General features: G+C 40.4%; 2 protein-coding genes across 2 annotated transcripts; one reads left to right on the plus strand and one right to left on the minus strand.

Annotated features, from left to right (window-relative positions):
• Positions 1–3,255: 3,255 nt before the first annotated feature.
• On the plus strand, positions 3,256–7,923 carry LOC146682565 (uncharacterized). Its single transcript, XM_085445527.1, has 2 exons — positions 3,256–3,813; positions 5,827–7,923. Exons 1-2 carry the CDS (start codon positions 3,713–3,715, stop codon positions 6,974–6,976), a joined length of 1,251 nt encoding a protein of 416 aa, XP_085301653.1. The 5' UTR covers positions 3,256–3,712; the 3' UTR covers positions 6,977–7,923.
• Positions 7,924–11,453: 3,530 nt separating this feature from the next.
• Positions 11,454–22,223, minus strand: zbtb22b (zinc finger and BTB domain containing 22b). Its single transcript, XM_085445519.1, has 5 exons — positions 22,063–22,223; positions 19,831–20,043; positions 18,372–19,121; positions 17,935–18,213; positions 11,454–17,599 (listed from the first exon to the last, which is right to left on the minus strand). Exons 2-5 carry the CDS (start codon positions 20,041–20,043, stop codon positions 16,514–16,516), a joined length of 2,328 nt encoding a protein of 775 aa, XP_085301645.1. The 5' UTR covers positions 22,063–22,223; the 3' UTR covers positions 11,454–16,513.
• Positions 22,224–22,467: the final 244 nt, after the last annotated feature.

Consider the following 22,467-nt stretch of genomic DNA (forward strand, 5'->3'; position numbering starts at 1 on the left):
AATTGTGATGTGCTCATCATTAAGAAAGATTAATTTATATTTGCTGAGCTTTTAACTGGAATTACAGGTTCTGATAAAATCTAGTTAATGTTTACAAAGTGCTACATCAATCAACTATTCTTAAAATATTTAACCCACATAAAGTGAGTTAAAGAAGAAGCAACATTACTCGTGACTGCAGGATTGAGTGGTTTAACACAACAAGATAGAGAAGAGGAAAACTTTCCTGTGCACCAAAACAACACTGATCTCAGTCGATGATGTTCCAGATGTCTAAGGGTAAGGGGAGAGAGACTGCAGCATTACAAAAGCATCCTGTGAAAGTCTAGAACAAAGTTGTAGTTTATTTTGTGAATACAGCAAAGCAAAAACATGCCCAGTGTCACTCTTCAAAACACCAGGAGGAAATATTTAACAAATTAACCAAGTCAAAAAAAGCAAGCTCTGTGCAGTTTGGAAAGGCCCAGAGCCAAAACATTTGTCACTAACTGAGAGAATCATCACACAGATGCTACAGGCAGGACCTTTCAAAATAAACCTCCAAGTGGCAGCACTACCAGGTAATCCAAACTCAAAGAGATTCTAAGAGTCAGAACAGGTTCATTAAACATCGAAAGAGATTAAATAATTTTAATTATTGTCTATTAAAAACAGGATCAGAAGACTTCCTGATAGTCTGTCATCATCAGTCCACCTGACAGGTGTCTGACTGCAGTTCCTGACCCAACGCCCATAAATGACGAGTTATTTATAATATTTTGTAGTAAAAAATAAATAAATAATTACCTTAAGATTGAAATCAGGTGTGTCCGGCTGTTTTTCTTCGAATGATCCTGAAATAAAAATAAGCCAAAGTTAGAAACATTGATGTTGATGAAGTAGTTATAGGCAGAGGCGGAGCCAGACATTTGAAACACCCGGGGCTTAGCCCTGAAGGGTAGTATGCATGTGGATTTTTTTTTCTTCTTTCTTTTTTTTGGGGAGGGGGGGGGGGGTGTAGAAATGACTGAAAGATTAATTGGCTCTGTTTTGAGTTTTGTTCAAAAAAGAATGACTTCATATAGGGGAAAAAAGATATCACATATACAGGACACCTTAAACTAGTTTTTTAATTAAGCAGCAAGGCAGAACAAGGTCAGGGCTGCATCAAGACACGAGGACTAAACCCCAATTCAACCAGACCCAGAACTGATCCGGAATTAAAACAGGACTACAAGAGTTCAAAATCAGGACTACTGAGGACTTAACCAAGACAGAACCAGAATCAGAACTAGATGATAGTAGCACTAAAAATCATCATAGACCTGCACTACACTTATTTTTTAATTCTACCAAAGTACACTATGTAGATTCACAAAAGTTTATATAATTATTTAGCCTTGTTGTGCAAACAAGCCTGCAGAACTTAATAAATAAATATAGAATTTGAAAAATAACAAACCTAAAAAGAAACACTAGGTACGAGATACATGAGTACCTATGATACGGTGATACTTTTGGTAAACAACCATTTGACTAACATGTGTGTCTCACCTGCTCTTGTTCATCTCTGTTCTGTCCTCATTCTCCTCTCTCTCCCTCTCTGTTCCTCTCTCTCCCTCTCTGTTCCTCTCTCTCCCTCTTTGTGCTGACAATCATCAAATATACAGTTGAAACCAGATATTTACAAACTCTTCAGATAAAAACACAACACTTTTATAATTGTAACATCAAATCAGACTAAATGTTTATTTTTTTAGATTGATAAATATAAAAAACATATTTGTTAACTTTAAGAGTAAAGAGAGAAACTATCTGTATTTCTTAATTGCAAATGGCACCAAATTGTATTCAAACTGAGCCACACTTATGGAGCTCCACAATTCTTTTCCTGGTGTTTTGGTTGATATCTCTTGATTTTCCCATGTCAAAGAAACAGGCTCTGTGTTTTGCCTTATATGCATCCACAGCTGTGCCACCAGTTTACTCACATGGACTCTACTAACCTATCAGAAGCTTCTTCAGCTCAGAATGGAATCATCTGGTTTTCTTATTAATTAACAAACTTAGTGTATATGTACTCTTAAATTTGATGAAAGTGATAAAAAATAGAAGCTCTGTCTCTCTTTATTCTGACATTTAACTAATTCAAAAGATATTTCAATATTTATCTAAAACAAAAGTTTAATCTAAATTGATGTTGTACAGAAAAAATGTTTTATGTTTTCTCCCTAAAGTGTATGTAAATATCTGGTTACAAATGTGAATATCCTGCTGTGTACTGAAATCCCTCTTGTTTTGCATAGAAATATACTGAACAACATACAAAGCATAATATATAAAATAACATTTACCTGAGTTTTTTCTTTGAAAGAACCCTCTAATGTCCATTCTTATATTTCAGTACATAACTGAAACCGATTTAGTCGGGGAGGGTAAGAACTGAAAATATGAAATAAACACGCGTAAGATAAGACTCTATTAAAAAAAAAAAAAAAAAAAGCATTTGTTCGGCTTTTCATTTCGCCATTTGTTGATTCACTTGAAGAGCAAGTAACGTAATATTGGTCAAGTGATCAGTTTGATATCAATCTTTCGTGATTCACCGTCATTTGTACGGTATGAATGGTTTGCTTTGGTACCTGGTCAAACTTAAGCTCTCCTTAGTATGGCTGGCTCCGTTACTCCAACAGCGCACTCACAGGCACAAGAGCACCTGGCTGCAGCCCCGCCCCCTCGCTCAGTTGCTTAGTGCCTGAGCTCGGATCATACCAATATCAGGGGGGATTCACGCACAGTCGTAAATTCCCACTGTGTGCATTATGTGCTTCGAATATTGTGTGTACTTTTTGTTTTATACAGTTGTCAGCCAGGCATCTAACTATGAAAAAATTACACTCCAAAAGACCCCGGGCTTCTGACAAAACAACCCGGGCTTAAGCCCAGTAAGCCACCCCCACGCTCCGCCCCTGCCGGTGACAAACATTTACCTGAACGATCTGACGGCAAGTAAGAGACACTTAAGAAAGATCTGTTTGTTTTTGCTATAAACAGTGGTTTTACATGGTTTTACTTTGATTTAAGGACATTTGGCGACAGTGTCCAAACACCAGTTCTCTACTAAAACTGAATCAGACAGTTTGGGAACACCAAAACAGCAAAGGTGAGTAGTGACCACATTTGAGTCTTAAAGCCTTTATTGACGATTTTACAAGCGCTCTTTAAACGACTGTAACTCGGAGTTTTATATATCCTTTATTAATGCAGTTAGAAAAAAGTCCAGGCGGCTTAAATGATGCTTGGTCAATAAAGGGTTAATTTTATTTAAATAAATTAACTTTAGTCTGACATTTGAAGTGTCTCATATCAAGCTCCAGATGTGGACACCTGTCCATGCAAATCAGGGTCAGCTGATGTTAAATCACACAGTCAAAGATCTTTTGGTAACAGCCAGTTAAATATATTTATTTTTCACAGCAAAAAGCTCCGGTTTGAATGAGAAGGCGGCATTCTTCTTTCACTTTAACCCAAATCTCAGCATTGATTAGAAGGATCTATACACATGTTTTCATTATGTTTTTACTGTGTGGATGATAAATGAACTACTGATGGTGTATACAGATTACTGAGTGAGTGAAGAAAAGCTGATGTGAGAAACAGCCTGTGTAGATGTCAATAACTCTGCTCTGTTAAGAAACTCTGATTGCAGACGCCCCTTCTCTGGTGGATCACTATGACGATGGTCTTCAATCTGTCTGCTGGAAGTTTGGCTGTAATAAACCAAAAGAAGCTTGCAGAACTTATTGAACAGATAAGCACAAGTATCAAAGACAGGTAACTAAGCATCCTCTACAGCATGCCTATTCAACTACGAAGTTAGTTGGGCCAGATTTTCAAACCGAGGAATTTATCTGGGCCAGATATTTTTTTTAAGCCAGTAAGCAGCAGATCATGATCAATTTCAAACCCACACAACTGTACTGAAAAACAAGTATTTTTTTTATTCCTTTTCCCCTATAAATCTGGTGGTGACCTCTCACAAATGCACACCAAAAGGTCCATTTAAAAAAAAGGGAGCTATAACTAAACTATTTTTTGCACATTTGAAATAATAATAATAATAACAAAAAACATTTTGATAATTCCCTTTCAAATTAAAATAAATATTTCGCTGACCACTCACTTTTCCTGCCATGGATGGAGCCCCATCCGTCACAGACACGCTTCATATCCAGACCATTTTCCTCAAAAAGAGCTTAAATCTCCTCAAACATCATTTCGCCAGCTGTGTGTCCCTCTAACGGTAGTAAACCGAGCAATTTCCCATCCAAAAAACGGACATATACGCACAACTGTGCATTATCAGTTCTGTCTGTGATCTCCTGCTATAGACATTACATCAGTTTTCTTCAGGTCATCTAACAGCATTTCAAACTCGTCTGACGCCAGAACTTCAATTCTACGAATATTTGAACTGTCCTACAGGGGTACGTTTTTAATAGCAGATGTCACACTCACTTTTCACCGCATCCACCACGGCCAGCATGCAGTACTTCATTGTTTCAGAATCTGTGAAAGGCCTTTTCTTCTTCGCCAAGAAGCAAACACGAAGGGAAGCTGCTGCAGCTCTCTCTTGGGCTGTACAGGACCCTCACCATGGTAGTACAACTCCTGTTGTAAGATTATTAAACTCGGTAAAATGAATAAGTATTTGTCAGTCCAGGCAGGGTTAAACCGACAGTTTTCATTGTCAATTTTGCGCTTTTGGAGTGAGAAAGACATGCTGTTGTCGCATCATATATTACGATGATTGTTTAATATGTTTACATTACGGTGCATTGTGGGTTAAATATTGCTAGGCTACTAGGAGTGTTGCATTCAAAGTCTACACTACGCTGTAGGAATTTTTTTTTTTTTTTAATTAATTAATGAATTCATTTTTTGCGTTTTCTCTGTGTTTCTGCCAGGACCACAGGCAGGGCCACTCGCAGGTTGCTTCTGGGCCGCCATTTGAATAGGCTTGCTCTACAGTCTCTGAAACTAAACATTTTTTGTTATTTGTTTTCATATGAATTCTGTTTGATAAGCTCGGCAGAGCTGAGCTATGTAATAAGGTGGTGACATATGGTTACAAGCAGCGTTATTATAGTTAAAACTAAACTAAAAACTAAAACCAAATGTGGAAAAAAACTAGTTAAATAAAATAAAATAAAAATAAAAATAAAGAACTTCACTTAAAAAAATATCACTGAAATGATTTTGTGAATTTGGAAAACTAACTAAGATAAAAATCAAAATATGGAGCATTTTAATCATGTCCCTACATCCTCCATACAATAATAACTAAAAACATTAGATCACCATGTTGCATGTAATGATGTGTCTCTGTAACTATTGTTGATCTGATAATGAATTTATCCTCTCTCAGTTCTTATTTCCTGCTGCTCTTTGTCTTTTCACTCTGCTTTCTGTAAATATATAAAGTTCTACATAAATAAAGCTGATATAAGAGAGCAGTGATGTGGAGAGGACTACAGCTCCATTACTATCCAGTCTAGCTTTGTTTCTGAGGAAATGTTCAGTACCTCACCTTTCTGAACTGAATGATATAATTCTATAATTATTATAATGATATATTTATATCTAAACTTTGTATCACTTAATTCTTGTTATATTGTTCTTTATGTAAAGGGGATTCCCCATAATAATGCCATCAATAACAACAGTATACATGTAATAACATACATCTGGTATGTTAGCCATCTTTATGAGCTGTCATTAAGCCCTCTATACACAATTTTAATGTGTATATTTGTGTGTGTCTGTGTTTATTCTTTCTTGTGACAGGTACAACATTGAAGAAATGTATGCAGTGGCCACAAGTGTTCCGAAGGATGAAGACCAAGTTTCTTATGACTTCACAAAGGTGACGCCAAACCAACAGACAGAATTGAATGACGGCATCCTCAGGTCTCCGAGACTTGTGGTAGCCACAAAGAAAAAAATCTACAATAAAAATGGGGACTGTCTATATACTGAACATGCAGAGTGGCGTGTTCTTCAGAATCTTAATCTTGAAGGTCAGGATGGTGATTTGTTGGTCTTCTTCTCTCATGCCAGTCCATGTGCCGAAAAGTGTGCAGATCCAGATGGAAAATACAGGATCACAGATCAGCTCAGACGTCTCTTTAATGGATGTGAGTGGGGTGCAAAGGCGTTTGTATTTAACGTTTTATTCAGGCCACCTAGGCAGGACATTAATCCAGACAGGATAAATTTTGCCCTGACAAATATTGGAATAGCCATTGATCACGAAAACTTATTTCGCTGTAACGAAACTAATAATGGCGATTTCCATTGCATCAAATGCTTTAATGGTAGTCAGATAAACCCAAATGCCTACAAAAGGAGCTGGAACAGGAAGCTCCAGGCGGTGCACCGTTGGTCAGATGAACAGTCAAAGTCTACCCAAATCATCAACCACATGGTCCTGGATACGATACACCCCCTCCAGTTTGCATACCGCCCCAATCGATCAGTTGATGACGTAACAGCATTTGCCCTGCACCACAGGGCATTAGCATTAGCCCTGCACCACACTCTGCAACATCTGAAGAGTAGCAGCACGTATGTCAGGATGCTCTTCCTGGACTACAGCTCTGCTTTCAACACCATCCGCCCGGGCAAGCTGATCGAGAAACTGAGTGACGTCAACATCCCAACTCTCACTTGCAACTGGATCCTGGACTTTTTGACAGAGAGACCACAGGTGGTGAGAATTGGAGGACGCGTGTCTGCTGAGCTCACCATCAGCACTGGATATCCACAGGGCTGCTGCCTCAGCCCTAAACTCTTCACCCTGTACACCCATGACTGTGTCTCCACCCAGGAAAACTCCATCATCATCAAATACGCTAACAACACCACCATCCTGGGGCTCATCAACAGGGGGTACGAGTCTGGGTACAGAACTCTACACTGTTCCAAAAAATATTAATGTCAAACTATCTTACTGTATATTTTACAGTTTTGTACTATCTTTCTAGGATATCATTAAATTTACATAAGTAGACTGTGATCTTACATGTCAAAGGTAAAATAACGTAACAGCTCTGTAAATATAGTAAAACACAATTTACTTGTTTTTTAAATATATTTTTTTGTACATATGCATATTTAGATTGTAAAAATACATCCAGAAATGTATCATAATTTCACGAATATTTGTCTGTTATGTGAGAGAATGATCTGTTAAATTCAAATGTAATACTATGGAAAAATATATAAAATGATCGAAAATTAATGAGAATAATCAATAATTAAAGGAGTATTTGAATTATAATTTTGCTGAAAATTTCATGTCACCTAGGTCTGATTCAATAATTAAGAGGTAACAAGTGAAAATATAATTAATAGAAATAAAAACTAAAAAAAATCATATTGTGGCGTGTTGGGGGAACAGCTAGTTCTCTCCCATCATGCCTTGAGACATGTGCTGCTGTTTAGATGTTCTTGTTTTATTGTTTATGGTTACGTTACTTTTAACTGTTATCTTGAATGTTGTGTTTACGCCGTGGTGCAGCGTCACTGACAGCTGTTGTTTTGTAGAGAGAGTGCTGTACCATGAGGGACTTCTGTTGTGCTGTTGTTCAAGCTTGAGGCACATCGTAGCAACAGCAAGTGTTTTAATAAAGAGCGCTCCCTTCCAGCTTGGGGTTGAATAACAAGTTCAATCTGTCTCTATAAGCTTCTTTGTTAAGATTCCTTTGCATGCCACAATGTGCTAATTATAAATTTTGAACAAAGAAATGTAGAGTTAGGAATTGCAATTAATATAAATCTCAGGACAGAAATAGGCCTCTGCACCTGGGGTGAGGGTGAGGCCATGAAAACAATGTGACATTCCATTGGATGTTGGGACACATAATAACATGACGCAAAGCATCGGCCAATGAATGTGAAATAACAACAACCAGGTCGCGGGTAGGGCTGCGACCGTAGGAAAAAATCCTAATATGAAGGTATATTTTACTGTGCATTTTACAGTAATGTTCTGTTCTTCTAGAATATCATTAAAGTTACGTAGACTTTGACTTCACATTTCAAATGTAAATTAACGTTAAATCACTGTAATGTAATGAAACATAATTTTCATGATTATTAAATGTATCTGTCTGTACATATGCATATTTAGATTGTTAAAATACATTCACAAATGTATCACGGTTTCACAAATATCTGTCCGTTATTTGAAAGATTGAACTGTTGAATTCAAATGTAATGCCATGGAAAAGCATATAACATGATCCCTATAAGCTTGTGTTACATCACATAAGTATTGTTATCATTGCTATTTAGGGCGATCGTGGCTCAAGAGTTGGCAGTTCTCCTTGTGATCAGAAGGTGTCCGGTTCGCGCCCTGGCTCGGACACTCTCCGTCGTTGTGTCCGTGGTCAAGACACTTCACCTACTGGCGATGGCCAGTACAGTAAAGTAGTGCAATTCATCCTGATCGGTGATTGGTCTAGAGTGAAAGGAGAGGCTAATGATTGGTGGAAAATGTGCAATGAAGAAGACTTCTTTTATTCATTCAGTCTGTTGTCTGTTTTTTCTTTATCAGGTGATGTTTCCAGCTCTGGTGCGATATGACAGCCTCGCCTCTGTCAGTCTGTCCCAGGGCATGCAATCCATTATTATTTAAACCAACGGTTAACTGTATATTTCTGTACATTTACGTATTATGATTCATATTGCCACATTCATTGACCTTGTTTATAGGTAATTTCATTGTTTGATCACGTTAAAATGTTCCTAATTTAATGTCTAAAAGCACTTGGAAAAGGCAGAATCATGTAAAATTAGCGCAACAAACTCTATTTTCATTACTGAAAATGACCGTATTTTTATGGGACAGTTATTTTCTGTTATTTTACGGTCGTATTTTGGTGCCCCAGCTGCCGGAATATTACCGTTGTTTTAGGATGTTTTTTAACAGTGTAGTAGACAACGTTCTTGTCTATGGTGAGGAAAACGACCTCATCCTCAACACGGACAAGATCAAGGAATTAATACCGGACTTTAGAATAGACAGAATAGACAGTAGCCAGTAACAGTCTTTTACACATATGTAAACTGCTCAGAAGAACACAGAAATAATTATTCCTTCTTGATGAAAATGCATCACTGCGTTTCTTTGCAGGTCTGAATTAATTTGATGTTTCTTTAAAAAGTGTCTGTCAGACACAGCATTTTATTCAAAGACACAAACACTGCTCTGCTGCTCAGCAGCTTGAAAGTTGACAAGTCATCAGCTGAAGTTGTTGCAGATTTGAGCTACACTGTGTATTTTTTAGCACACGATGGCAGCTCTGCCACAAAATTGTTGTAAAGTAAGAACAACTGAGAGAAGGCTGCAAAAACAACACAAGAGTCAGAGAAGGAGGACAGTGGAAATTTCACTTTGAGCTCTGTTTGCATGTTTTTATTTGATCTGCTTGTACTGGAATAATAGAAACACTCTGAGAGTGCAAACCTCCACCGAGGCCGCTCAGTCTCTGGGCAGTATAGGGAAACATGACAGAGTAGAAGTATGTAATGAATAATAGGTATTGATTTATAAATACTACAGTATATTTTTAAATAACTAGGCAGCTTATTCTTCTTCTCCTGACAATACTTTCTTTCTTTAAAGCTTTAAGACATTTGGGGTCAACATAAAAGAAAGGCAGGTTTGAAATGTAAAATTGAGGTCAGAGGTCAAATGTGACATGATATTTTCTATTTATTGACAACACACAAACTTATAAAAGTCATAGTTTCTAAGTTATAAGGCTTTTTGTCAGTTGTTGCATATAAATCTTTACGTTGACATGAAGCATACGCTGGATGTAAGACAAACTTTGATGGATTGTTAACATGACACCACTCGACACCCCCACAAAGTTTAATCAGGATTCATTCACAGCTTTTTAAGTTATTGTGTTTAGAGTCACAATGACTTACATCTATGCAAACACACAGACACAAAATATAATTATCACTCCTACATTTCAACCACAGGTGCCAGGTTGCAGCACTGATGGAGTCATGAAAACAGAAAATGATTAGACATGTTGTGGTGTGCTGTTGTTGAATACTGCATCATTATAAAGGAGGAGCGTGTCCCTCTGACTGCTAATGTCAGTCCAAATCTTTAGTGAAATAAAGAGTCTGGATTACTTTGGATTCTTCAGATGATTAAACTGCTTGCTGATAAATTTCTGCATTCTTCTGAGCAGCTCACAGCACCTACATGCCTGCATATGTATAAAACACTGTAATTGGTTACAATTTATTCTGCACAGGATTATTTGCTGAAAAGCCTCTTGTTTTGTAGCTGAGCCACCCGGGGAAGAGGAAGTCAGACCAGTGGTTTAAGCCTGAAGTCGTCCATTTTGCAAATGTCTTGTTTTATCTTATCAGCACACAGCAGAGAGTTCACAAGAAATATAGAGGAAGAAAAACCACTGTGGAATTTCCACTATGATATCTTTGTGTATGACACAATTTTTATATTATCCGCCTGTACTGGAATAATAATAATAATCATCATTGCTACATGTAAGTACACATGACACGGCATGAAAACAGATCAAATGTAGAGTCACTGTGGTAACGACACAAGAAAAAAAAGAAACCTGAAACCCTGAAGTACAGCTGCCTTTAAGAGCAGACATTTCAACACTTGCTCCTTGTTCTTAGACATTTTTAGGTTTCATATCTTGAAACATCAAAATCCGTCCTTGAATATCGACAGATATTGAAATTTGTATAAACAACCACAATCTATTTTCCCTCTTCCTTTTGTTGCAATAAAACAAACCCAAACGGCAATAATAATAATAATAATAATAATATCTCCTGCTCACGTGTAAACTCAGGCACGACTTCTCTTATAATCTCCAATAAACATAATAAAGTTGGTGGCTTTAAAGAAACCAAAGGAAGGATTCTTAAATGTATGAGAGGAGATTTCCAGACAAAAATACAAAATAAAAACAGACTGATGAAGATGTTGTGACCAAGGTGCTTTGAGAGCCACAAAAATGTCGTTAAATGAACAATAAAAAAGACACACACTAGTAGCAGCTTTTTTCTAAATAAGATCATGAATACCAGAATTAAATGTAATTAAAACATCATGTTAAACAAAGAGGGACGTGTGGTCACGTGAATGAGCAAAGATGGCTGTCTTCCTGTGAGGAGACACTGCACCAGTGTAACGCACACTGTACAGACAATAATGACAAAATTAATATAATTATTAGATGACTCACTCGTGTTTGAAATCAATTAATGCAGCTTTAAATGTTCCATAACAGCAGAAAAGAAAACGACTTAGAAAGGCTGGTGGTGATGCAGCACGTCTGTTTACATGCAGCCTGATGAAAGTCATCAAAGAGAAGGAGTAAAATGATCCGGTCGTCAAACAAAGGTTGTTTTCACCAAATAATTTATTAATCCATCATTTCGTTACAAGGTGGAGGACAATACTGATGTACTGTAGTTTAATACATTATTAGTACCACTCAGGATTTACACGTCATTTTCTGTTATCACTGTTCAACAATCAGCTGGTCAGTCAGAGGACACCAAGGAAGTTTCATGTATGAAAATAACAAAAATACTAAAGTCGGGTTTTCAGCAGCAACTCTGAGATTCTTCCATCGTTTCTTTTCTCTCAGTAAAAATATTTTGAGCTCCTTTTTTTCCTGTGATGGAGACTGATGGTTTTTAGTTTCACTACAGTTTAACGGTGAAAGCTGCAGGAAACAGAATAATAACATCTACACTCATCATTTCAACCCAGGCAGTAAAGGCATCGAGATCTGCTCAGACCCGTCACACACCGGAGGGTCGAAGCTGATAAATACTGTGAACCATCTTTGGTCTGGAACCTGTTTTGTTTTCAGAGGAAACAAATCTGCATTTAAAGATGTTCAGGTGACAAAAGAAGCTCAAATTATCACAGCGGTCTGAGCAGCTTTCAGGAACAAACACGTCCATGCAGAAAACATGTTCTTCAGGTTTTATCTTCTTCTTTGTCACATTATGAATTATTTTCAAAGCAGCTTTACCTTTTGTTAAAACACACATATCTTATTTAACACATACTTTATCAGATACACACCCATATTTGACCTTCCTGTATCAGTTTACACCACATGGAAACATTAACTCTGACGTCCTGAACATAATCCAACATCAACGACTCCCGAAGTAAAAATTACCGTCAGTACAAACAGGTTTAAACAGATTTAAACAGGTTTAGTTTCTGTGAACATAAAACTGGATGAATAAACAAACAAATGAACTACTTGTTTTGGTCACATGACCATCGTGTGTAAAGTGTTCAAATGCATTAATCTCCACATTTAAGCATGAAATCATTATATTTAGACGTCTCTCACACAGTCGCTGAGTTTTCTCTGCAGCCGTTCAGCAGTTGACAAAAACAAACAGGATCAAACCCAAACAACCAAATCTGAGTCATACAGGAAACTCTGGAGGTCAAAGGTCACTGTACAAAAGCCAACAGTCTGCACCGAGTCTGAGCTCCAAACCTGCGTATAAAACATCTAAGCTGAGCCTTCACAGAAGGTAAAACATTCACTCTGAATCTCTTTGAGCTGGAAAACATCTCTAAAGGCTAAATATTCATGAGGTCACCAATAACTGCTCTGTGCTGCACGTCTGATTTTCATAAACACACACAACTATCACACCGCTGCAGATGTGTGTAACAGTAACACCTGTATGACCAGAGGGCGGCACAGCTCTTTGAAAGGAAAGTCACTCAGAAAAGAATGACTTATTGATACACATAATAACACACCTCCCGTCGTGGAAAACGTTTCTCTTTAATTGCACTCATTTTGTATTTATCACTGTAATTTTCTCTTTTATCTTCACTCTAGCACAGACCTGAAAACCTTTCAAAATAAACTAAACGATCAACAGAATGTGAATAAAAAGCTTCAAAACATCTGGGCCTAAAACATCTGCATACTCATCCTGCAGACTGGGCTGTTCTTCAGTGCAATACCGATTCGTACCACAAGATGGCGCACTGACTCAACATTAACTTTATTTGGGGAGGTAAGCCATAAAGATTCCGTTCTTTTTATAATAGTGGTCAGAAAAAGGTAAAATCTTCGAGGGTAAATGGGATTCAGGCTGAAGAACTGCTCACCTGTGGTTTAATACACCTGTCTGTGTTCTCAGCAGTAATAATTAATCAAATAATTATTTTTTTAATAATTGCATCAAACCAGTTAGTAACATTTAAAAACCACACTGAGGAAAATATCCGAAAATTAAAATGAAAGCACGACTCACTGCAGACCTCTACATTATGTTTTAAATACTATTAGGTTCTTCTACATATAGAGACCCACCAAAGATGTAAAGTAAGTATATATAGATCAGCTTCCTCCCTATGAGCTCAATAACAACTAATATTATTATGTTTTTATGGTAGCCTGTTAACTTTAAGGGTTAAGCAGTACAGCAATGATGTCATTGTTCCCTCATCAATGTGCAACATTTTTAGAATGAAGCTCCAAAATCTAATCGTCTACTCCCAAAAACAAAAATTATTAAATTATGTTTTATAATTGTGCATCTCAGAACATTTGAATATCACGACTATCAAATTTTCATATATTCCATGTTCATATTCATTACACATAAAGTGAAATATTGGAAGCGTGTTTTCAAACTGTGATGATTATTATTAAAGTTCAGGCTGCTTTGCTGGCGCTCTTCAGCTCGTGTGTTTCTCATCTTTCTCTTGATGATTCTCCATTAACGCTAAAGTCAGGTGAGCTCGAGGACCAATCAGAGAACAACGTGGTCATCAAATCATTCGGGGCTGCTCGAAAAGAAAACTGACATCGCCATGAAGCTCTTCATCAGATGGAAGCTGACGGCTGTGTAGATGACAGATGACATCATTCCTGGTAATATGCTTCCATATAGGCATGAAACATTGCATGTAATGAATACAGAATATGTGAAGATTTTCCCCATTTGAATTATGAAAAAATAAACTTTTTAATAATATTCTAATTTTTTGAGATGCACTGGTATAACGCAGTCTACTAAAACCTTCATTTACAAACTTTCCTCAAAGAACCTTTAAAGAAATTTTAAATTTAATTTAAATTTTAAAAAGGCAGAAAAAGTGTGATAATAATAAAAATATAATTAAAGACAGAAATCTCTCTTCATAACAAACAGAATAAGGATATTTGACTCTCAGTGTGCAGAACAGCTGCTGAAGATGAGGTTCAGTCTTTACCCGCCTCCATAACTTTATCTAAATGTGCTGTGAGACACTCAGAGGAGGTACACTGTGTAGCTTAGATAAGACCTCAGTGAACTAAACATTACTGAACAGATGGCTGCAGGGTAGGAGGGTAGAGAAACTCTCACAGACTTTGTCCTCTGAAAAATCAGATCAAACAACATCTGCATCTAAACGTCGCTCCTGGCCTGATGAATAGATGATGTATATTTCTATATATTTACAGCAACAAGAATATTTTATACTCCTCAAAGCCCCAAAACTCTGCAAACAACAAAGTAATAAAGTGAAAGCAGCAGCAAAACAGTAAGTTAGTCGCCTCCAGCTATAAAAGCTCCAGAGGGGAAGTGATCAGTTACAGGTAGTGTTTGTGTTTGTGTAGAGCTGAAATAAATTTAGCTTCGACTTTTGAACTTCTACACGCGAACATGTTCGAAAGTCACTTCAGTCAGGCTCGAGCTGTACACGTCAATAAATGAGCAGCCTAACGAAATATTCCTCCCTTCATGCATGACTGAGATCAACGGGCTTCCCTTTGTGACGGCGCTACTGAAGCTTCAGCTAAAATAAAGAACCACGTGTAAATCCAACACAGGCTTAAAGTCCAGTTTGCATTTTGTTGCTACAGACTTAAACTTTAATGGTGTAACTGTGGTTTGTGCTGGATGTTTCAAAGCTTTTATTTTGTAGTGTATTTGCTGATGTTTGCTGAGCTTCAGTTTGAGGCCAGCAGGTGTTTTACACTCTGAGCCCAGTGATCTGCAAACTATGCAAGAGCACAGTTTATTGTTTATTATCATTTATACCAAACGGAAAAGCCCGGGCATGAAATGCAGGTTATTTCAGAGATGGAATAAACATGTCAAGGCCATCCACCCATTTTTTGCTGCCTACCTGGGTCTAAGCTGAGTTCAGTCACCTCCTCAAGCTCATCTGGTTCTGCCCCGAGGCCTCCTCCCAGCTGTTTGAAGCCTGGTACAAAGTTATCTTGCCCTCTATTAATATTTCCCCCTTCATATCAGTTGTACTCCATATAACTCCCTTCATTAGATTTTACAGTCCCAAAGTTCGATGTGTCTCCCTAAACTGACGGTACTGACTGTAGCTTACAGGCCTCACATCATCTGAGTGAACTGTTTGTGAAGCATTTTTAATGGAAGCATCAGAGAATTAAATAATTTATCGTATCTTCAATTATTAGTCTGTTATGAGTCTAACTAGCAGAAATCTGTGCCTATTTATATATACGGTTTCCTGGTGTATGGTGTGTTCCATAGTCAGTAGTTGGAGTAGCTAGAACATGTCATGGTGGCTGTGTCCATCTTCTACATACAGTCTATATGCTACACGTGGCTCTTTGTTTTCTCGGAGCTGAATCCTCAGGCTGGGCTTCAAACTGGTGCCAGCAGCATCATCTGAAACAACATGGCAGTGCTGAGTTTGGTCTGTTTTGTGGGTCTGAGGCAGGAAAGACTGCAGGGCTGCTGCTGCTGTGAGGAAAGTTTGAAAAAACACAAATCTGCATTTTTCTTGGTTCAAACAAACGTTTAGCATCTGATTAAGTCAGCTGAGAGTTTCATGAACCCCGGAGCTTTAAAAAAAACACATATTTTTTTCAGGTTCAATTTGTTTTTGCAGATTTATGTTTTTTACTCCAATCGTAGCAAATATATCACAAAACAATATTGCAGAAAGTCACAGCAATTCAGAACAGCCATTTTTCTACTCTACTGAGACTATAATGTCCCCACAGAAGGTAACGGTTAGAGAAGCGCTGTCTTTTAGTTTTTGGTTTCCTCCGGACGCACGCGCATATTCTTCACTCAGAATAAACTAATCGTCTCAGGCGTTTTAAACAAATACTCAGAGACAGAAGGTCCGCTTCTACCAGGCCACGATTCAGAGTATTGTGAACTGTGGACAACAACAAGTTTCACACGTTTGTCTCAGAAACACCACAGCAGATGAGTGGAAGTCAAAGTCTTGTTTTCCTGGAGGTCCTTCAGGTTGTGCGCGTCCAACGGGAGCCTCGCCTGTTTTTTACTCGACCTCTGTTTGAAACCTGTCGGCAGTTAAAAGAGTTTCAGAGTTTCTCACTGAGCTTCTTCTTCTTTTCAGAGCAGCAGCAGGAACCAGCAGCTGTTTGCTTGGAAAGAGGCGCCCGTTGGATTCGACACACATTTTGGTTTAAGTCACGCTACTTTCATTGGCACTGACCTCGCACACGTCTTCCTCACACGCACCCCGACCCAACCCCAGACCGCCAAACATCACAGATCCCTGACCCTGGCTCTGGGAGATCGCCCCAAGGAGCGCCCCTGCAGCAGCGGCCATGTTGTTGCTCAGAGCGGCACTGCTGCTGTTACTCATGCTGCTGTTACCGCCGCCACTTCCTGCGGCTGAGAGGCCGCCGTGCTGCGGGGACAACACTGACGTTCCTCCCCTCGCGCCACCTCCCAGGACGCCTCCCTGCCCACCCTCACCTGCAGACAGGAGGAGGTGAGGGGAGGAAATCAGATCTGGACCATCCTCGCCTCCTCCTCCACCTCTCCTCCCTCCGTCGCTGCCGCTTCCACCTTCGCCGCTCTCTCCCAGCCCGCTGCGCCTCTCGCAGTGCGAGCGGTGCCTCATGAAGCTGTCGCGCCACATGAACTTCTTGCCGCAGCCGAGGCAGTCGTACGGCTTCAGGCCCGTGTGCGTCTTCATGTGCTCGGTGAGGTGATGCTTCATCTTGAACTTCTTGGCGCAGACGGGGCAGTGGAAGGGCCGCAGGTCCAGGTGCATGTTAATGTGGCGGTCCCTCATGCTCTTGTGGGTGAACGTCTTCCCGCAGTGACACATGAACACTTTCCCTGAACCCCCAGAGCCGCCGCCACTGTTGCCGCCTCCGCCTCCGATTCCTCCGCTCTCTGCGCCATCCACCCCCAAACCACCCTGCACCGACAGGTGGACCGCACCGTGCTCCATACTGGGACCTTTGAAGGACGACCCTCCGATCATACCGCCTGCCATCCCCAGAGGCGGCGCGCTAGCATCCAGCGGGAGTCCGGAGGCCTGGCTGTACAGCAGGATCTGGTTTCCCTGCATGTCCAGTGGGAAGAGCTGAGCCCGGGCCGAGGCTGCAGACTGAACCTGACCCAGCAGCGCCGAAACCGCCCGGTTAGCGTTCTGGTTCTGACCTGCAGCGCCGTCGTGAAGGTGTTGCGCTAAAGTTTGGTCCATGAGACTTCCTTCAAACTTGAGGTAGTCCTCTGAAGACTGGCAGTAGTCGACCTACACACAGGGAAACGTATTAGAGGTTAAGATTATATAAAAATATCTGTCAATCAAGTTTATTTGTAGAGCAGATGCACAAATCAAGAAAGTTTTCAGTTAAAAATTAGGTTTTTTACACATTCTGGTTGCTGTAACTTATTTCAACTAAAGATAGAAATTTCTAAGTTAGAAATTCTTTGTGTGACGTTTTAGCGCCCTCTACTGGTCATATGCAAAACCACCACAGCACCAGCTTACAACAGGTCTGCGTCATTATTTCTACAAAGCAAACCGCCCCTCAGCTGTCAGGATAATTAAAGCTGTAATCTGATTACACTACAGTTCCAGCTCACCTGTGACTCCATATCGTTCTCCGCTCTGCCCCCGAGCTCGCCTGAAAGGCTCCTGACGTTTGAGATGTTGAAGTTGCTCCTTTCCCGCTCTCGTGCCAGCTCCATCTCCCTCTCATCCTCATCCTCCTCGTCTTCTCCTCCTTCCTCCCCGGAGACCACGATCAGGTCGTCATCCTCTCTCCGTTCGGTTTTCACCACCACCCACTGCTTGCGAGGCATGATGCTGGGCTGGCTGTAGGTGGGACGCTTCTGCAGCGGCAACGCAGAGTCCTCTCCGTCCTTTTATTGAGATATTTCACATTATGTACAGAAAACACAGGATACAAACAAACAAACTGTAAACACTAACTCGATTATTAAAGTTCAACTTTTCTTTCAAAATAAAAGCTCTTCATACAAATTAAAGGTCGACTATCTTCAGGTTGCTCAGACCTCACCTGATAGGATGAAACCCCAAAGCTGTCGCTGACCCCGACCTCCTGCTCTGACACTGAGCTCATCTTCTTCCTCCTCCCGCTGCCTCCTCCTCCTGTGCTTCCTCGTTTCCTTTGATGGTACAGCACCTCCTCCTCTTCCTCCTCGGCTTCCTCTTCCTCCTCAATAAGGAAGGCTTCTTCGCCTCCTGATGGAGTGCAGTAGCTGGGGGTGTTGTTAGCCCCGCCTCCATCTCCAGAAGCTCCCGTTGCAGCCGCGCCACCTCCCCCAAAGCTGCTCCCATCCCTGGGGCTGAAGTAGTTGGTGCTGCTGGGTGATTGGCTCTCGCTCACCGACGGGCGGCTGGGAGGCTGGGAGGCTCGCGGGGGCTCGTTAGACTCAACAACCTGGACTTGACCAACACTTCCAGCACCAGCAGCTCCATTACCACCACCTGCTCCACCGTCACCATTGCTGCTGCTACAGCCAGAGTTGGCTGATCCTCCAGCTCCACTTATTCCATCCTGCACAGCCCCACCTCCTCCACCTCCGCCGCTCCCTCCTGCCGCCGCGGCTCGGCCCTCCTTCAGTAGCTCCGTGCATTTGTCCACAATGTGCCACATCTGCAGGACGCTGCCCACTGTGAGGTAGTTGACGATGTCATCGCGGAGCATCTGGAGCTGACCCGTGTAGGCGCAGCTCAGCACGCTCTCAAACGCCAGCGGGTCCATCACTGCCGGGATGGAGACCGTGGACATGTTCTTCAGTAGTACCTGGAGGCGGATGGAGATCACAACATCACAGTAATGAAGCTTTTTCATTTTGTAACGATCCCTCCTGCCTCCTCCTCCTCTCCCTCATCACACTGCAACATTACCCACATGGTCAGAGTCCAGCTCCAAGTGATTTTCTGGTGTACACAGGCAGTAAATCTGTCTGCCAGCCCCTCAGACAGGTAACAGGGGTCTGATGAAACCTCCCACCAGTTTCACTAAGCAGATATTTGGCAGATGACTGAGGCTCTCTCGAAAACCAATTATTACAGCATAAAAAAGCACAAGTAACGTGTTTGTGTGAGGCTGCTGTCACACAGTAGGTCTTTATTATCTTCTAACTCTGAGCTCCCTTAAAATTAACCTGCGTGACTGTTCACATCTATTCTGTCTCGCCTCGTTTATTCTGTTTTTCTGAGGTAGAAATAAGAAGCGGCAGATGGCTTCAAACCCAGATTCACATTTTATGTCTCCGGCGTGTCAAAGACACAGATCTTGTGTTAGCAGAAACTGGGAGAAAATGCAAACAAGCTGCTGATTACACAACCGACTGAAAATATCTGTAAGACCAACTAATCCTGTCACCTGTCTGTCTTTCTATAGGCAATCTAATGTTCTAAAGTTTTGCTCAGGCACAAACTGCGACAGCTATTCTTGTCTGACGCTAATAAAGATCCAAGGCTGAGTGAGAGTCAGTGTGTTCATCCACCTGGTCGTGGAAGTAAGGCGAGGACGCAGCCAGGACGCAGCGGTGGGCCTTGAACACTTGTCCCTGGACATGGATGGAGAGGTCGCAGAGGCTGCCGTCCTCTCTCTGCCGGTTCAGGCTGTCCAGCACCGAGGTCTGAGCGCCGGGGAAGCAAACCTGAACCACTGAGCCGCTGCCGCTGCTGCTTCCCACCTCCATGGGCACAGACTGCATCTGTGAGGAAGAAAAACCTTCATGACTCCCACAGCCGGAGGTTAAACTCTGACTTTAGATTCATGGCAGTCCTTCCTGGTTTGTTACTGCTGACTGGCAGGTTGTGGCTTTAAATCTGAGGCTTTAAATTACACGAACAGTGAATCTATTCAAGTATGGAGGAAGCTCTTTGAATGGGTCACATGACTGCACCTCTCAGGTAATTAGGTATCAAATAAAATATCATGTTAAGAAAAACGGCTGTTTTATTTATGAAAACAACCGTGACCGCAGTTTGCAGTTTATTGGGTTACTGGGTTGTTGGAACTAGAGCGGGACAACAGCCCTGCAACAAATCTCCACCTCGCTCACGGCAGAGGGTTCAGATCTTTCTATAAAACGTTTGCAGCTGTGCTGAAACAATCAACAGTTATTTTCCATTTAAACAAATCTTTTTTTTTTTAAATTTAGTTTCTTTCATTTTAATAAATATATAAAGAGAAGAGATTGAAACTTCAAATAATTACAAAACAATTACAGAAAAGCTGAAAATCCTCAGAGTGGAAACATAATTTTAGCTGTCTCTTTAAAATTACACAAAATTAATGATTAAATAATCGTTACTGATGTAATTTCTGTCAATCAGCTAATCAACTAATCGCCGAATCTCTGATTAAATTTATGATAATTTTAGAGGTGAAGGGCTTTAAACTCAACTATGCTGGATTTCAAACAAAGTGCATCACAGAGGAATGTGACTGTAGGCAATATAAATGTAAACTTGAAGATATTTATCAGTAATTAAGGTAAACTAAGTAACATGTGATAAAACTTGTAACCTTTATAAAAGTTTTGGTAAACATATTTATGGAAAATTTAAGGAATGACTGCAGACTCACTGATGGTGCTTATACAGCTCAGAGTAACGCTGGTGCAGTCTTACATCATCACCTACACCTGTCAGTCTTTTCTGATGTAATGATATGTAGGGAGGTTATTTAAATAATTACTATAAATTTAACGGTGACGCACTTTCTTTGAACATCAGAAGTAATATTTTCCTTTAATCTGACCTTTTCATTCCAAAATTAATTACATTTAAATAAATTAAATGGAAAAAAATAATGTTACCTGAAAACTCAAAGCTATATGTTTCAGTTAAAATAGTTTAAGTTTATATATATAATCATGTTGAACTCATTGATGATGACAGAGGCAGAGAAACTGACTTCATTAGAGATGTTAATGCTCTGAAAGGATTTGAATTTTACCTCAGAAACACTGGAAATCTGTCCCGTCATTAAGGAAGCAGATAGCCTCAGTTAGAGGACAGTGACAGCCTGATTTTATCCGCCTGTCTGTGAGCCTGACATCACTGACAGGCTGCACATCACACACAAACTAAACTTTATTAATCCCAAAAGTTACAGCAGCCAAAAACCATCAACACAACCTCTGACAGAAGAGCTGCAACCAGAACAGCTCAGTAACATAAACACGATTAAAACCAAAACCAGAACAAGTTAAAAACACACAAAAAAATCAAAAAGTGAAATAAAAATAAATACTAGAGTTCAATAACAAACCTAAACGCCCAGTTATAATCAGCTGCTCAGTTTATGCAGCACATCAAATATTTACTGTAGTTATGACAGCTGACATCATCGGTGTCATTCTGAACTTCACATTAAACTGGAGCAGCACATCTGTGCAGAGCCTCCTTCATTAAACTCATTAATTAATCATCAGAAACCCGCACAGTCCACGCCGGACATAACCGGCAGACTTTATGGGGAGAAAAAAATCAACAGCTGGACTGCACACTTTAACTTTACCGCTACAAAAGCGAAGCTGCTGGTTGGAAATGCAGCTGTGCTCGCGGTGCAGATGTTTTTTCCCCGGTGGCGGTGTTCTCCGTTCAGACGGACAAACGGCGGCATCTGGAAAACCGTCAGAGCTCCGGTCTCCAATCACAGCCGCACAGATGTGACGTTAGCCTGCTAGCTAGCCCCGTCGGGCCGCCGCCGACGTTAAACTCACCGTTTTCAGTTGACACCTGAGCCCGTTACAGTCCGGCCTCTGACCGAGCGGAGGGCGGCGGGTCCTGCCGGTTCATCCAGGCCCTGAAGTTTGGGGAGCATTTTTGAGAAAAAGCTCCTCGCAGCTGATCTCCGCAGCAGCAGACAGCCACACGTCGCCTTTAAGAGCGACCCAGACAGACGAGCCAGACTTTGGCCGACACAAAATAAACTAAAAAAAAAAAGCCTGAAAACACTCAAACATGCTGCTCATACATCACTCCTGCTGAAAACTACCGTGTTACAAACAAACAACTATATCTGACTGCAGGCTGGGTTTAAACTTTAACTATTTAAATACAACACAGAAGAAACTTTAAAAACATTAAGGTTCATTTGAAAGAATAAGAATATGAAGTTCAAATTT

Source organism: Copadichromis virginalis, linkage group LG22, assembly GCF_057382275.1.
Source record: "Copadichromis virginalis isolate Kocher_CV1m ecotype Utaka linkage group LG22, C_Virginalis_male_GT1.1, whole genome shotgun sequence".
In the NCBI taxonomy this organism is placed as follows: domain Eukaryota; kingdom Metazoa; phylum Chordata; class Actinopteri; order Cichliformes; family Cichlidae; genus Copadichromis; species Copadichromis virginalis.

Excerpts from the sequence above, each read along its gene's own strand:
- LOC146682565 (XM_085445527.1), top strand. The coding sequence starts at position 3,713 with ATGACGATGGTCTTCAATCTGTCTGCTGGAAGTTTGGCTGTAATAAAC. Across the intron at positions 3,814-5,826 it reads AGCACAAGTATCAAAGACAG|GTACAACATTGAAGAAATGT; the intron begins GTAACTAAGCAT and ends TTCTTGTGACAG.
- zbtb22b (XM_085445519.1), bottom strand. The coding sequence starts at position 20,043 with ATGCAGTCTGTGCCCATGGAGGTGGGAAGCAGCAGCGGCAGCGGCTCA. Across the intron at positions 18,214-18,371 it reads TTGGGGTTTCATCCTATCAG|GACGGAGAGGACTCTGCGTT; the intron begins GTGAGGTCTGAG and ends TCTCAATAAAAG. Across the intron at positions 17,600-17,934 it reads AGAACGATATGGAGTCACAG|GTCGACTACTGCCAGTCTTC; the intron begins GTGAGCTGGAAC and ends CCCTGTGTGTAG.